Consider the following 14942-nt stretch of genomic DNA (forward strand, 5'->3'; position numbering starts at 1 on the left):
AATGCTGCTTAGTAGATTTTTTTTTTAATTGATGACTCACTCAAATAATGCATCAAAATCCAGTTTGCACACAAAGATATGACTGAATTATATCATTGTGCAACCTGATTGCTTGCCAATTTTCAGTGCCCTGTATATCCTCTCAAGTTTAGGCTTGTATCTGAAGGTGTCAATCCCAACCCCAACCCCATCCCAACCCAACCCCAACCCCAACCCCAACCCCTTTCCCAATCAAATACATGTATCATATGTTATTGTAACTCATTGAAAGATTCTTGATTTCTTACACTGCATATATCCTTTTATCTTTAAAGATCAATACTATAAAGAGTATATATTTCTGAAGATAAATGTTTTGTCGGTGAACGCTTGTTTCTGAAGAACATCAACTTTTTTTTGCAAAATATCTCAAAGAACACGCAGGCAGGCTGGCAGACACTGTGTCCTTACCTTGCTGGATGTGTTTTCAAGGAAGCAAACTCGACTCCCGAACCCTTCCGCAGCCAGACAGACTCGCTCAGTGGTATCGCTGTCCCTAGTGGACGTCACACAGCTCAGGCAGAATATGTCTTCCTACAAAACAATGGCAAAACATGTCATCAGTTATATACTTCTACCCATGCTTTTTTTATTTATTGCATATACAGCACACTTCTGAATTATCTCAATTAAATACTGTATTTAGGGTCATTTTTGCCCTGTGTAGTCTAGCCCTATCTTGAATTTGCCCAGACACAGTTTTGTTTAAAGAGAGAGAATTTGAGACATTGCAATTCATCCAGTTTTAAATTCACCAACTAACAATGCGGGTGAACGGTGTAAAAATAAAACTGGCAAATATTTCCCTGTATACAGTATAGCGTCTATATATTCACATAGTTTAAAAATGACTGCATGGTTCTGAATGCTGATATGGCAGCAGTAGAGATGACATTAATTACTGTGATTACTGTAACATAACCATCATATTTAAATGATATAATTTTCTCATAACGTTCACTGTCCAAATGAATCTGTATCAAAAGGAGTGTTAGTCATTTTGAATACAGGGTTTTTTTAAAACTACATTTACATGTACATGCTACTTAAAAACATTTTCCTTTAGAGAAACTGTACATTGTACAAAAACAATTTCTATAACAATTACATACATATTATTTTTATAATCATATTCCTACATTATTGATCGATATAACTGTCCCAAAATCTCATGAATTTAAGTAGTGAAACTACATATTCTCTAACATACCGAACAATGACAACCCTGGCTAGCATAGTGAGTCAATAAATGCCAACATGAAATCGGCAGTAGCTGGAAGAAAACCATTAATTTCTTACCTCAATTATACCAGAGGCTGAACTTGCCATGATCACAAAAATACGAAACTCCCCAGACTACCGGTAATTCGCAACAAAATAACCTAAATATTATTACTACACTCCAATAGTGACCAGCCAAAGACACTAGCCTCAGACTGCATGAAGTGAAGTTTTCAGTTCTCTGATCAATGATTGCACTTCATATGATGGTAAAATATCAGGATAATGGCTGTCAAGCATGATTAGATTAATTAATTATAAAAATGTGGGACGCCAAAAATATACACCTTTTGGCACACTGAAACCTATATAGATTGGTTTGTTGAGGGCTCAATTTATCCCTCCCCTTCACTGCTTGTAGTCATAGCTGAATCAATTTAATGTTGATATAAAGCAACTTATATTATCTACCAAATCCTCCACAACATGCTTTTAAGTTACAACAAAATCCAAGAATTCAATTTATGGTTTTAGCAAATTTTGGTGTAGCTTTTTTCTGCTGTTGGTTGCTTAAAATGTAGCTCCAGGTCATTTTTCAGACTTTATAACATGGATTTCATAATGATGAGAGTAACCTTGTGCTTGGGCACAAAATCAATCGAGAATGTTCTTGTATACACTTGTACATGTAATTTTTCTTTTTCTTTTTGAGTGTTTATAGTATCAATTAAGTAAATACAGTAAAACTCTGTTATAGTGAAGGCCTAGGGACCAGTGGATTTACTTTGTTATATCCAAAATTTGTTATATCTGTAAAACGAATTTGTAATAACTATAGCGTATTCACTATATTCATGTTTTCTTTTACAAGTTTATAATTTTTGCTAAATGAGGCTCAAAGTAAAAATGCATTACTTTTATACTTTTAATAATCGGTTAGTGAATTGAAAATTTATATGAAAATAAATTCATTCAAATTATTATGTTTAATTGTACTACAGTGCAAACTTTTAAACTGTAATCGCAATTCGTTAGAAAAGTGTTAAATTTTATTATTATTCACCTCTACGGGCTCAAAATCAGTTCGCTATATCTGTTAATTTGTTATATCTGAATTTGCTATAACCGTAAAATTTTGCAAAGATTTGTTAAGAATATTATCAGGGACTAAAAAACTTCGATATATCCAAGAATTCGCTATATCCGTGTTCGTACGAAACAAGTTTTACTGTAGTTTCTTTTTTTTATGTTGGTGATTGGGAGGCAGAAGATAACCCCAAACTTTAGAATGCCTCATATAGTTTTTACGTAAGAAGCAAATCTTAGTTCACTTTCAAAGGTTATTTCATTAGGAATCATCTTTAGACACAGTACAAAGAGAACTCAGATTACATTCATTTTGCTTAATTTATTTTTCTGTCAATTTTGGAGGGATTTCTTCTTTTTTGTTTGAATCAGGAAATAATTATTTGAACTGCTGATAGCTGTTCCTCATATCATCTGACATTAATGTTCCTCAACTCATCTTTAAACTCAATCCTTTTGTGTCTGTCAAACCCTTTTAAATCACTACCCTTTAAGGCATTACAAATAAACCAGCAACATCATTTCATGAATGTGTTGTCAAATGCTCTGATTGATTATACACTGTATAAAGTTGTTGTTTTTTACACTGGTGATATCAACTGCATATTATTGCACACATGTAATAAATTAAGTTCTAAGATAGACTTAATTCAGTCTCTCCATAAAACTGTATTACAATATCATAACTCAGAAGCATATGGTATTGATTACACATCACAGGTCACCTAAGGACCGTTAATTGGTTACACATGCATTCACATTACCCCTTTTTGTATTCTCTAGAGAATGGTGGGTTTTTTTTCAATTATTACATCTATTATCATTGGATACTATACAATTGCTCGATCGTACCCAAAATAAAATTTGATCAAGACATTTTAAAATATGATATATCTGTATTCCAAATTTCATTTCAATATGGTATCCTCTGTGAAGAAAATGAACGAAAACTGCAAATAATAGGAATTTTTCTATGTCCATGGGGCATACCTCTGTCGAAAAATGCTCGATCCTACCCAAATCAAACTAGACCTAGATGTTATTACCATAAACCTGCATACTAAATTTTATTTCAATAGTGCATCCTCTGCGAATAAATTGAACAGAAACTGTTGGTGGACTGTCCAACCGTCACCAACCAACAGACGGACAGCAGCAAAGCAATATGCACTCCCTTCTTCAAAAGGGGGCAAGGGGGCATGATAAAGATAAGAAATGTATGGTGATTCATCATGACCAGTGTTCACAAATATCCAGTTGCCAAAAATCCAGTTAAGGCAGGCCAGTGATTTTGATATTGGGTCAGGGAAAATAAAAAATAAAGAGGTCAGGTGGTCTTTTTGTAAATATTTTCAATTCACAAACCTGCAGTTTTTATGCAATACTTTCCTTAATCATTGTACTATATTTACATTCGTTGTATATTTCCCCTTATCTTTGCATTGGAAATCTGCGACGTTCAATTTTCTATATTTACATTCCAAATATTTTTTGCATGTAAAGTGTGTGAAAGATACTGCAGTTATAAGACTCTAACACACACAGGGTATTCAAAGGTTAGAATGGCTAGTTTTATTATGACGTCACAAATGTTAAACACTGTAAAATGCAATGTCACAAGCGAGAATCAAAGTTCACGCTTGTGGCTGTTACAGTGGCTCTTCCATTAATTTGAACTTACCCTTAGGATAAAACAGAAATTTTGACGTATAAATCACATTTGCAGACAAGACAAGAAGTTAAAAAAATGTAAATATAAGCATTAAATCATTATTTTTTGAAAGATATAGTCTCATAACTGCAGCGGTGTGTGCATACAATTTTCATAACGTGCTAGTGCGCGTTACTCAATTTGTATGCACACACCGCTGCAGTTATGAGACTTTATCTTTCAAAAAATAATGATTCAATGCTTAAATAAATACACTTTGATAATTCATGTGCCATGTGCACAAATATAAACGCCTCCATGTGTTTAAACCATATTTATTTTTGTACGATTAACTGAAACGTTCAATCTTAAATAACCAATTTGATATGTACTTTTGAAAAATACTCATGAATATAATATCTACTCTTTAATATAAAGGATTTTCTCCACAAAGTTTCTGGCTAAGACATTTATCATGAATATCAATCATAGCTTGCTGTGTTGACATAAGTCGATTAACCTTTTTACATTTTGATATTTGATACAAAGTGTAAATTCATCAACAAAATTACGGGTGCCGCCATTACTGGGTCCTAAATTCGACGATTGCTCTACATTGTCATGTCAGTTAAATTTATCCTCACAACATTACTTAACTGTTTTACATTAATGAATCTTTGGTCCTTGCAGACGATACATCATGGGGTTCATCATAGTGTTTACATTTTTGTATAACGATGATCTAAATTCAGGGTAATGGTGGATTAACAAAATTTGCTATTTTTTGTTAGGAAAAATTCAAAAATTAATTTCTTATCGTTTGAAGTGCATTTTAATAAATACTGGGCCAGTTGATTGCCAGTCTATCATAGTATCATATTCATACAAAATCTTGTTCCTGCGAAAACAAACAAGATGTAAACAAAAGATGAACACCGTCAAAATTTGGACCCTGTTGATTTTAGGACCTTCGACCATATATTTCTATAGAATGTTTAACAAATACATGACCAGACCAAAGACATGATATACTTAACATTATTAAATACTGTACTGGCGTGCGACCAGTTCTCGCCGAGTACCATTTCTCGCCAGTACATTGTGACGTCATTTTTTGTATATAATTTTATGTGTTGATAAAATGACGTCACAATGTACTGGCGAGAAATGGTACTTGGCGAGATGGCCTTGCTCTGACTGACACATGATTTCATATATGTACTGTAGCCTAAGAAAGAGGCATATAGATATCATGTTTCTCCTCTGATCTAAGTCAATTTGCATTAAATTTCACATACACGTACTCAGTTGCTGAATAATAATATTTAAAATTCAGATGCTACAAAATGGAAATTATTGTTCATACAATACCACAAAATATTTTAATTATTCATTGCTCGTACATTCGTGATAATTGCATGAAGAATTAGTTTTCTGTGCCCAATCAATAGACCTTCACACACCGAAAAAAACCCGACACCACTAAGCTATAGCTCATAGAACGGTATGTCTGCAGTACGTCTCAGAGGCTACAGCTAAATCTTATATCGCACACACTTGCCAAAACACTTCTGCCAAATCATGTGTGAACCCTGACTGATGGTGTGGAAAAAAAAATAAGTTTACCGTTCGTAAGAACGAGAAATCATCCTGCTCTGAGCCGCCGCTGTCTGCGCTATCCGACATGATGCCGTCTGCAGTTTCCCTGTCACTAATTCATCAGACTTTGGGCAGTGAAATGATGTAAATATTCCTCAAACTTTTATACTTCTCTTCACTGCACCTTTACCGCATCACAAACCTGCACAGGATGTTAGATGTTTCGTGTGTAACGCGACACCTAGCGAGGAACAGCAGCAGCAGCTGCAACTAATGTGCTAAAAATAGTATTGCCATAAATTCCCATTGCGGTAACTCATTCAATCGTTTCCATACTATTCTGCTTTGTTTCATTTTACTTTCAAAATAGTAATGGAATGACCACATTCATTTTTTACACCTCCCTTGCATATTTCAGAGATATAAATAATAGCTGGCCTATATATTTTCTATATATTAATCTTTTTATTAATTTTTTTTTTATTTCAATAACCACTAAAACCTATGCACGTTTTTCATAAAAACAACATACTTTTGGTTTAAGATCAATACAGTTGTTTTACCGGTAACGAACCAGTATGCGGTTTCGTCGTGCATGCGACTATTATTATCGGAATTCCAAATGTTTTTATTTTTTGTTTAAATCACGTTTCTTTGTCCTTCTAAAATGTAGCATCAAACTTCCGAAAATATGAAGGATGAATTACGGAGATAGTTTTCGTTTTCCAGTATCGAATCAAGTGTCCTCTATCACTTCTGACCGGATATTTTGGGGCGGATTAATTTCAAAAATGCACTAGAAGTACATGTCAATAGACTTATTAATGAAGAAGGAAAAATATTTGTGGAAATATATTATTTAATCAACTAATATGATCGTTATTTTTATCGTACCGTTTTCATTTTGCGTTACTTTATGATTTTGAATATTCATGAAAACACTTTATAATAGTAATTAATGATAAGTAGATGCCATTTGCCTTTGTTTTGCCCGTATATCTATCAATATATCCAGCCAAATAATACTTCTGTCGCAATGAACCGACACTAGGAAAACTACATGTGGTTCTATTTCACACACCCTTTATCATGTTTATATCGTGTGAATATGATTAGTTGGGGAATAGCTTGGTAGGATGTCACTCGGCTTTCTACTGGTTGCTAATGGAAAAGTGAAACAATTCCGTAAAATTAAAACAAGTTCTTTGTTCTTTAAGCGTCGGATGGAAAGTGAATTAATAAATTTCACTCACCATCCGGCTTAATCTGGAATTGCTCTCATTGACCAATCAGGATACTTGATTTAAATGCTAGCGGGCTAATTTCACAGAATTTCTTCTACGAGCTGACACTGACTACTAAAGGCCAAAAGGGTGATAAAGTCAATTAGATGAATTTTGATGTACGTATGTAAACAAAGAGAAGATTAAGTAAAGCCGAAACAAGTAAATAATTTTTCTGACGTAATGAAAATAGAATAATCTTCGCGAGTCGCTAAAGTGTCGCTCTGATAACACAAAGAATTTATCTTCAAAGGTTTGCCTGGACGAGGAATTTGTCAGTTTATTTAACAAATTAACTTATTTTCCGACAATCTGTCGTAACTAAGTAATTTCCAGAAAAGTGTCAAATTGTTTAGATGCCATGGTTATACAATTAAAAAGTAAAACGCTACCAATAAATTTCCCTCGATTAAGAAATAAAGTATAACTTTAAACAGTGAGAAAAACGCAAAGCATTTAAAATTAGTAAAATTTAAATGATTTTGGAATAAAAATTGTAACTCTAAAATGCTAAAAATAGACAAATTAAGTTGTGCTGAATTAACATTCAGAAATAATAACCTGTTACATTAAAGTTTTAAAATTCAGAGAAGTATAGATAGTTTTAAATTCTCTGAATTTGAAAACTTTAATGTAACATCTATCTGAAGTCGTAATTTCATTCAAAGCTCAATTATTATTTGATATGATGCATAATCTCATTAAATGGATTACAATTTCTAATTATCCACTAAAAAGGGTTCAATAACAAACTAATTTTCATAGTTAGGTTTAATTGTTTGAACACTTTCGTTTTTTCTGCCTTGAACTTCCGGTGTAACGAAGAATTTTGACCCGGGTTGAAAATTGACCCGGGGGTCATTTTTCCACGTTGAATATTGAGACCAAAGGTGTTGAATAAAGACTCTAATCCGTTGAAAATTGACCCGCATCGTGGAATTTTGATCATGAAACCGGTTCAAAATTCAACAACAAAGAAGCACACATTAACCTTGAGTTTAACTATAACTTGCGTTCATTTAATCAAAAATTATCAGTTTTTACATATTTATTCTTTAGATTTACATGTTTCGGCGGGGGGGGGGGGGGGGGGGGGGGTAAAAAATATGAGACTTATTTTTTGAAATAACATATTATCCCTTTTGATATGTAATAACTGTTTGATTAAGAGAATCAAAAACGCTTTGGAGCTCTAATATAAGTATAAACATGGGAAACAATTTTATCTATATGAAAAATCAGAACTACCATAAAGTACATTAGTTCATATAAAAAGGTTTTACTAATGTAAATAAGTTGTTTAAAAGGTTCGTCTCTTTGTTGAGTTTACCTTGGATATCCAGGGGAAAAAATTACATTTCCATCAGATTCAGACTCACAGTATTAACATCGACTCACATCAGTTAAAAAAAATCCTTAAATAAGTAAGCTTTTATAGCTTTATTCCGTAATTGACGTAAAATAATATTTCCTATTGTCTTAACTGAAATGTTTGTAAGCTCTAGGTATATATTTTTTTAAGTTTTGACTTAAAAGAAAGATAAAGTTGATGAAATTTTCTTTTCTGCATGAAGATTATTCCCTAATTTACATGTAGACGGAGCAAAGCTATTGTACTAAGTATATAGTGGTAGATAAGAAAAAAGCTCATTCGATCTAAGATTATATGCATGTTCAGTAAGAAAATATGATTGAATTCAATCTAACATATCTTGTGGTGCTAATCTTGTAGAATATAATTAGTTTATGTTTATCCCTTCGAGATTGCAAAGTTTCCAAATTAAGCTCAATAAATCGTGCCCTCTAGCGGAAGGGTTATCTACCTTACTTAGCGATGACGTCAAACGAGGATAAACGTAATTACGTACATGTATGAAAGAATATTATACACGACATAAATTTGCGTGAGTTATATGTTTTGCAACGTTTTGTTGTAAGAAAAAATATAACAATAATCGAAACTGTTAACATTTTCCTTGTAATTGACTAATGTAATCGATAATTACGCTCATTAAATCAATATTAGGCCTATATAATATAATCGATTACGAGTCTACTTTCACTTCGCTGATGTAAACAGTAGTTTTCTGCTCTATATTAATTAAAGGTGTTATATTGCCGTAGATTATTTTAAAAAATGCTTGAATCACAAATGAACCATTAAATTAATTTAAAATTAATAGTACCGATGGTTTAGTATCTTTAAAGCGAATATTGTTAAAAGATGTCATGTTATAAACAGGTATACAAGAAAAAATCGTCGATGTCATGATGAGCGAGTCGCAAGTATTGGCGAATCTTACAAGCAACACCATCTGCTCAGAATGTTCCGTATTAACTTTAGATGACATCCCTGGGTCTATTCTTTCAAAAGAACCAGAAAAGTGTAAAAAATCAGAACTAGAATGGTGGATGAAATGCCGAGGATTCTCATTTAAAAAGTCGGACACAAAAGCGCAGTTGTGTAATCGGGTCAGGCATTTATCGGCGTGTACAACATTCACAGTAACGGACCCAGATCCCGGGCATTGTCACTTACTGCAGAAACAAATAAAATGTTCTCACTGTAAAACAAACAAACAAAATGCAGAAAAAAATAAAATTCATAAGGAAGATGAAAAAACAAAAAGTTCTCTTACATGTACTAAACAAGCGCAAGCCTGGAGTAGAAGTACGGTCATATTACCGGAAACTTTCTCACATATTATGATATCTGAACATGCTAAATCATCAGGAAAAAATACACAATATGTAGAAAAACCCATTGAAAAGGGTTATAAATTTTTTTGGGATGGTTACATACATGATGTTACTTGTATGAAAGAAAACAACTCTGTACACATCAAATGTAAATGTTACCGTTCACAGAGGAAAAATGAACAGCCTCATTCTCTCTCAGTCAAACTAAATTCAAATTCTGGCTCTGTTGAGTCAGGGAAGTGCTCCTGTGTTGCTGGTATAACAGGCTTTTGCAATCACATATTTGCTTTGCTTTACACAATTGATCATGCCAAAAAAATGAAGCTGACTGAATTTCCCTTAAATAAGACATGCACCCAAAAGCCTGCAGAATGGTCTAAATGTCGGACGGGTGGAATTTCTTCAGAGCCCATAATGGAGTGCCGTGTGGTGAAACCAAAATATGGCTCTCAGTCTACAGGAATAAAACCTACACTGTATCAATCAACAAGAACAGACATAGAATATCCTAATGGTTCAGATTTAGCAACAGGTTTAAAGACTTTAGGGGGGAACTTGGCATTTTTTTCTGTTTTTAATTGCAATGACACAGATGGAGTTAAGACCAGATTAGGAACAACTGTTCCAGTTGGTAGTGTTTTAAGTTATCAGCTGTCATTAACAGAGCCAAATTTTCATGTTGCTGAAAATATTGACTGCACTGGTATACCAGAATCTAAGGAAAAACCCCCAGAGGACCCAATACCATTCCCATGGGAAGAAACCTGTGAGCTTGAGGTTCCTATGGATGTCCAAGATGAATTTAAACTAAAATTAAACAATACAGAGGCAACTGAAATCGAGAAAAGTACAAGAACACAAAGTTTATCAGATAGATGGTTTAACGAACGCAGGAATAGGCTGACAGCCAGTAAATTTGGGCTTGTAATGAAAAGAAAAACAAAAAATAATCAAAGTTTTATTAAAAATACAGTGATTAGCAAAAAAGATCTTTCAAATGTCCCCTCTGTAAAGTACGGAACAGAAAATGAGGAAAAAGCTAAATATAAATATAAGCAGTATATGGAAAGAGCAAGGAATCCAGTACAAATCTAGAGCAGTGGTCTTTTTGTAAATCCAAAAATTTGTTGGGCAGGAGCTTCTCCAGATGGAAAGGTATTTGATGCAAAGTATGGCCTAGGCTTGTTGGAAGTCAAGTGTGCTTATAAGCATAGAGATATATCTGCAGTTGATGCTTGCTGTGACCCAACATTCTACTGTGAACTGAATGACCAAGGTTTACCATGTTTGAAAAGAAACCATCACTACTACAGCCAAGTGCAAGGTCAACTAGGAATATGTGGTGCTCGCTGGTGTGACTTTGTTGTGTATACTAACAAAGGATTGATTATTGAACGCATTGCTTTTGACAAACATTACTGGACAAGTATGATTAACAAATTACATGAGTTTTATGTTTCACAAATTGTCCCTGTGCTCCATCAGACTCGAAGTCTACAAAGTTGTCATTCAGATTCATCCTGAATTTGACATTGAACATTGCAGGTATAATTTGAGTAAAAAATAGAAAATGTATTTATGTCTTTGTTTATTATTCAATAGCAGTCAGTTGAATTTTCCTGCAATATATACACCAACAAACTGAAACAAGTATCATTAACATATATTATGTACTATCGAAATGCAGCATAAACAGTCTTTCTTAACTAAATTACAATGAATTTATATAACAACTTTTGTAATTTAACAAGTATATCATTCACTTATTCCAGTCATTATTAAAAGATAGTTACACATCATTACATGTACAAATGATACTCATTACAGGATATCAAGACACAGAAATAATAGGTTCTTGAAACAAAGTAAGAAGTGCACACACTGTCCAAATTTGATTGATGGATCCCATTAAACTAAGAGGAATAACTTGATCAAAAATGTGAAATGATTTGATTTTGTTTATAGCTCTCTCAACATGAATTCGCTCTGCAGCTATGCTTTGTGTCCTTAAAACATCCCCACCTGTCATTTGATCATACATACCTAAAAAAGGTGGAATATTTAGTTTTACATGTACTTCATCTAACAAATCCTGAATGTTAAAGCCTTTGTCAGCCATTATACTATCTCCCTTATCAAAGGGAAGCTGAAGAAAACCAGAACGTTCTGTAATTTCTCTGTCTGAAATACAGCCTGTAAATAACTGACTTACAAAACTAACACTCCCTGACGGTGAAATACCTATTAAACCTTTTAATGTATTTGCACTCTTATAGTTGCTGTAAGTCTGTGACTTTAAAAGTAAGGATGATGACATTTCTACCTTTATTTCAGTACAATCAATAATGACCCTAGTTGAAGGGTATTTTTCCTTAAAAGACTGGGGCATATACTGAAAAACTTGCTTCTTGCTTGGCCAAATATTCAAAGTTCCAAGACGTTGATAACAAAAATTGGCCCAAGATATTAAAACATTGCTTACAGTGCTAATTGAAACACCAAATCTGTTCGACAAATCATACTCAAATAATCCAACTTTTACTCTACAAAGAAACATTAAAAACTGATTCTCTGGAGAAAGTTTCCTAGGTCTACCACTCTTAACATTACATTGAATCTCATCAATATTATCAATATTAGCAGTATTAAGAATCATATTTTCTCCATTTGGACCTGGATTCAAAAAATTTAAGACTTCATTAAATACTGCTCTACTAGAAAACCCAGTGTAAAAATTTACATCTTTGTCATTCAAGTTCTCTATGGCAAATTTTAACAAATTAATGTTTGATTTTAGAGTCAAATTTTCAAGCTTCAGTTTTTCAAATTCTTTCAACATTTTTTCATTTTTTTCTTTCAGTTTTTTAATTTCATCAGAAAGGAAAAAATTGTCCAATTCATGCTCATTAGCACAAACACTAGCGTCATTGAAAATGTTTTCTACTGGTACTTCCGATACACTTCCTTCATCAACAGCTTCAGGACATGTCTCACCGTTGTCATGCAATTTACTGCACTTGGTGTTTGCGACTTTGGTAACATTCTTGGCCTTTTGAAGAGCATTTAATGGTCTTGATCTTTGTTCTTTGTAAATGTGATTAAGGTGTTTCCAACAATTAAACACAGTCGGCACACATCCGGGCAGTTTGGTTCTTCTTCCACTAAATGGATGGTACTCCAAATTTTCTTTCGTAAAATGAAGTGAACAAACAACAGTGCTGGATGTTACTTTAAATAAATCACTTTCATCTCTTTTAATATTAATTATCCATTGTTTCCTTAATGGATCACCAGCGGGAGGGAAATTGTGGTAGCTGATTTTTCCATGGCCTGGAATTATAGGGTATCCATATGTGGTACAGCCAGGAACACAGCAGTTTCTATTACTCTGAAATAAAAAGTATTAATTTATTTTTTATACATAACTAATACATAACATTAATATATATTCATTATGTTTTAAAATACATCTTAATTACTACAATGTTGTTTTAGTAATTATTAAATTACTGTCAGCAGATATGTAAATAACAACTCTGTTGTCACAGAAAATCATTGGTCTCAAACTCAACAGAAGTTCACTTCTTTTTTCACTACATTTAGTTCTATCAGAGACATAAAAAAACATGTTATTTTTGTCTCAGGTTTTATAAACCTTAAACAGTGTTAAACATAATTTCGAACACCATACTTGCATAAATGAGAATTACAAACACGTAACTACCAAAATTAACATTTGACATGCAAAAATCATGTTTATATTGCTTCTTTCTGTCTTCGACTGAGAAAGATGTTTTGATTCGAATTTCCTCTTCATCGTCACTTGACAACATACGTTGGCATTTAAATTGCATTATAATTAAAAATGAGTGGAAATATATATACATCGATAAATAAATAACTTACCAACGTAGATTCTATACTGCAACTGGGCACATTTGGTGAAACAATCGACTCTGACATTGCAATGATTACTTATGATGCAGCGTGGCGAGTTATCAAGATTCCTCGTCTGACGTCATAGTTAGGGGAAGTAACCCAAGTGCGCGAATTTTTGAAATCATGTATATAAAATGATTTTAAAAGAATTAACTCTGATCCCTGTCACTGTCCTAGATGCTTCAATTTGTACATGTTTAATAAGCAATTCGGATTTTCCCTGATACAGCTGTTCCAAACAACATCACCATATTCCAATCTACGTCTGATAAAAGCCGAATTTTAACAAGTGTTAATCTATCAATTGTATGCTTGAGAAATCTTAATATATTCAACTTTTTGTATGCCTTTTCATGTATACTATTAATATAATTAGATCAACCATCCTCCGACTGTATATTTAGATGCAAACCTACTTTTTTTAAAATTGATAACATTTTTGCTGTAAAGGGTATATGTTTTTAATTTTGAGAAAATGTATAACGTCAGTTGCCTTTGTTTCTAATTTACAGGTAAATAATGGAATTGAAAACTCAAAATGATAAAAATAAATTGCATTTAAAAAAATAAAATTATAACCCTGTAAATGCAGAAAATTGGATGGTGCTTCAATAAAGTTAATATGACAAGTTTATGAAAAATTATTGTTTAGTCGTAAAAAAAATTAAAAACATGTGTAAATATGTATATGCTGTGTATATACGTATAAAGCAGTATATATAAAAACGGGGAAAAATATGACAACCATTCATTTATTATTTTGTCAGGGAAATATTCTGACTTCTTCAAATTAAGCATCATTAGGTATCTGACATTATATCCTTTTGTCTTGATATAAATATATATATACCATTTACCCAATAAAACAGTATAGAGGTTATATATTTTCAATTATTAGAAAAATATATAACGTCAGGTGCCTGTCAAATAGAGCTCTGTTGAATTGCCTTAAAATTGACGATAGCGGGCAATACATTTGTTAGATATATTTATCAGAGATTATGACAAGTTTAAACTTCAAACGAGGGAATGAAGACCATGTCATCTATGTCAAAAAGTATTACTCGCCTGTTCCATTCCGAAGCAAACGGTCATCTTCTTAGCTTTATTTACATAGTATTGTAATAATACATGAATATCATATTTTCAGTCTCAAAACTAAATGATTAATCGGACATATCAACCTGAAAGAAATTAGTCACGTCCGCATATGTATCGGACAGTATGAACATTTTAAAACTGAAACTTTCAAATATGTGCATGACTGTACATTTAAACCGTGTAGAGTAAGTTCTAGTTCAGATCCAAACTCTGAGGTTGAGGTCAATTCTCAACAGGTTCAATTTTCAACGTGTCGAGGTCATCAGAGTTTAAAAAAACCTTTCTCATACCGTTGAAAAATGACCCCGGGTATAAATTTCACG

At 32.8% G+C, this 14942-nt stretch overlaps 2 protein-coding genes across 18 annotated transcripts in view; one reads left to right on the top strand and one right to left on the bottom strand.

The window, feature by feature from the left end:
* The window catches only part of LOC105333338 (ryanodine receptor), a 135131-nt gene extending 129294 nt beyond the window's left edge, over positions 1 to 5837 (bottom strand). For 15 of the 17 annotated variants that reach the window (XM_066087047.1, XM_066087037.1, XM_034470158.2 and 12 more), the window contains exons 1-2: positions 5624 to 5832; positions 451 to 573 (exon numbers count right to left, since the gene is read on the bottom strand). In XM_066087047.1, coding sequence (XP_065943119.1) covers positions 451 to 573; positions 5624 to 5683 — 183 coding nt within the window. In that variant the 5' untranslated portion in view covers positions 5684 to 5832. Of the gene's footprint in view, positions 1 to 450; positions 574 to 1338; positions 1473 to 5623 lie in introns of those variants that run through there. The other 2 variants (XR_010714559.1, XM_066087041.1) reach the window with 2 other exon arrangements.
* Positions 5838 to 8683: 2846 nt separating this feature from the next.
* On the top strand, positions 8684 to 11489 carry LOC136276356 (uncharacterized). Its single transcript, XM_066088233.1, has 2 exons — positions 8684 to 10650; positions 10690 to 11489. The coding sequence occupies exons 1-2, from the start codon at positions 9148 to 9150 to the stop codon at positions 11101 to 11103; spliced, it is 1917 nt and encodes a 638-aa protein (XP_065944305.1). The 5' UTR covers positions 8684 to 9147; the 3' UTR covers positions 11104 to 11489.
* Positions 11490 to 14942: the final 3453 nt, after the last annotated feature.

Source organism: Magallana gigas, chromosome 6 (assembly GCF_963853765.1).
Source record: "Magallana gigas chromosome 6, xbMagGiga1.1, whole genome shotgun sequence".
NCBI classification, from domain to species: Eukaryota; Metazoa; Mollusca; class Bivalvia; order Ostreida; family Ostreidae; genus Magallana; species Magallana gigas.

Bases quoted from the DNA above. Each gene is read 5' to 3' on its own strand.
- LOC136276356 (XM_066088233.1), top strand. From the start codon at position 9,148: ATGATGAGCGAGTCGCAAGTATTGGCGAATCTTACAAGCAACACCATC. The intron at 10,651-10,689 runs GCAAGGAATCCA...AGTGGTCTTTTT, and splicing joins ATAAGCAGTATATGGAAAGA to GTAAATCCAAAAATTTGTTG.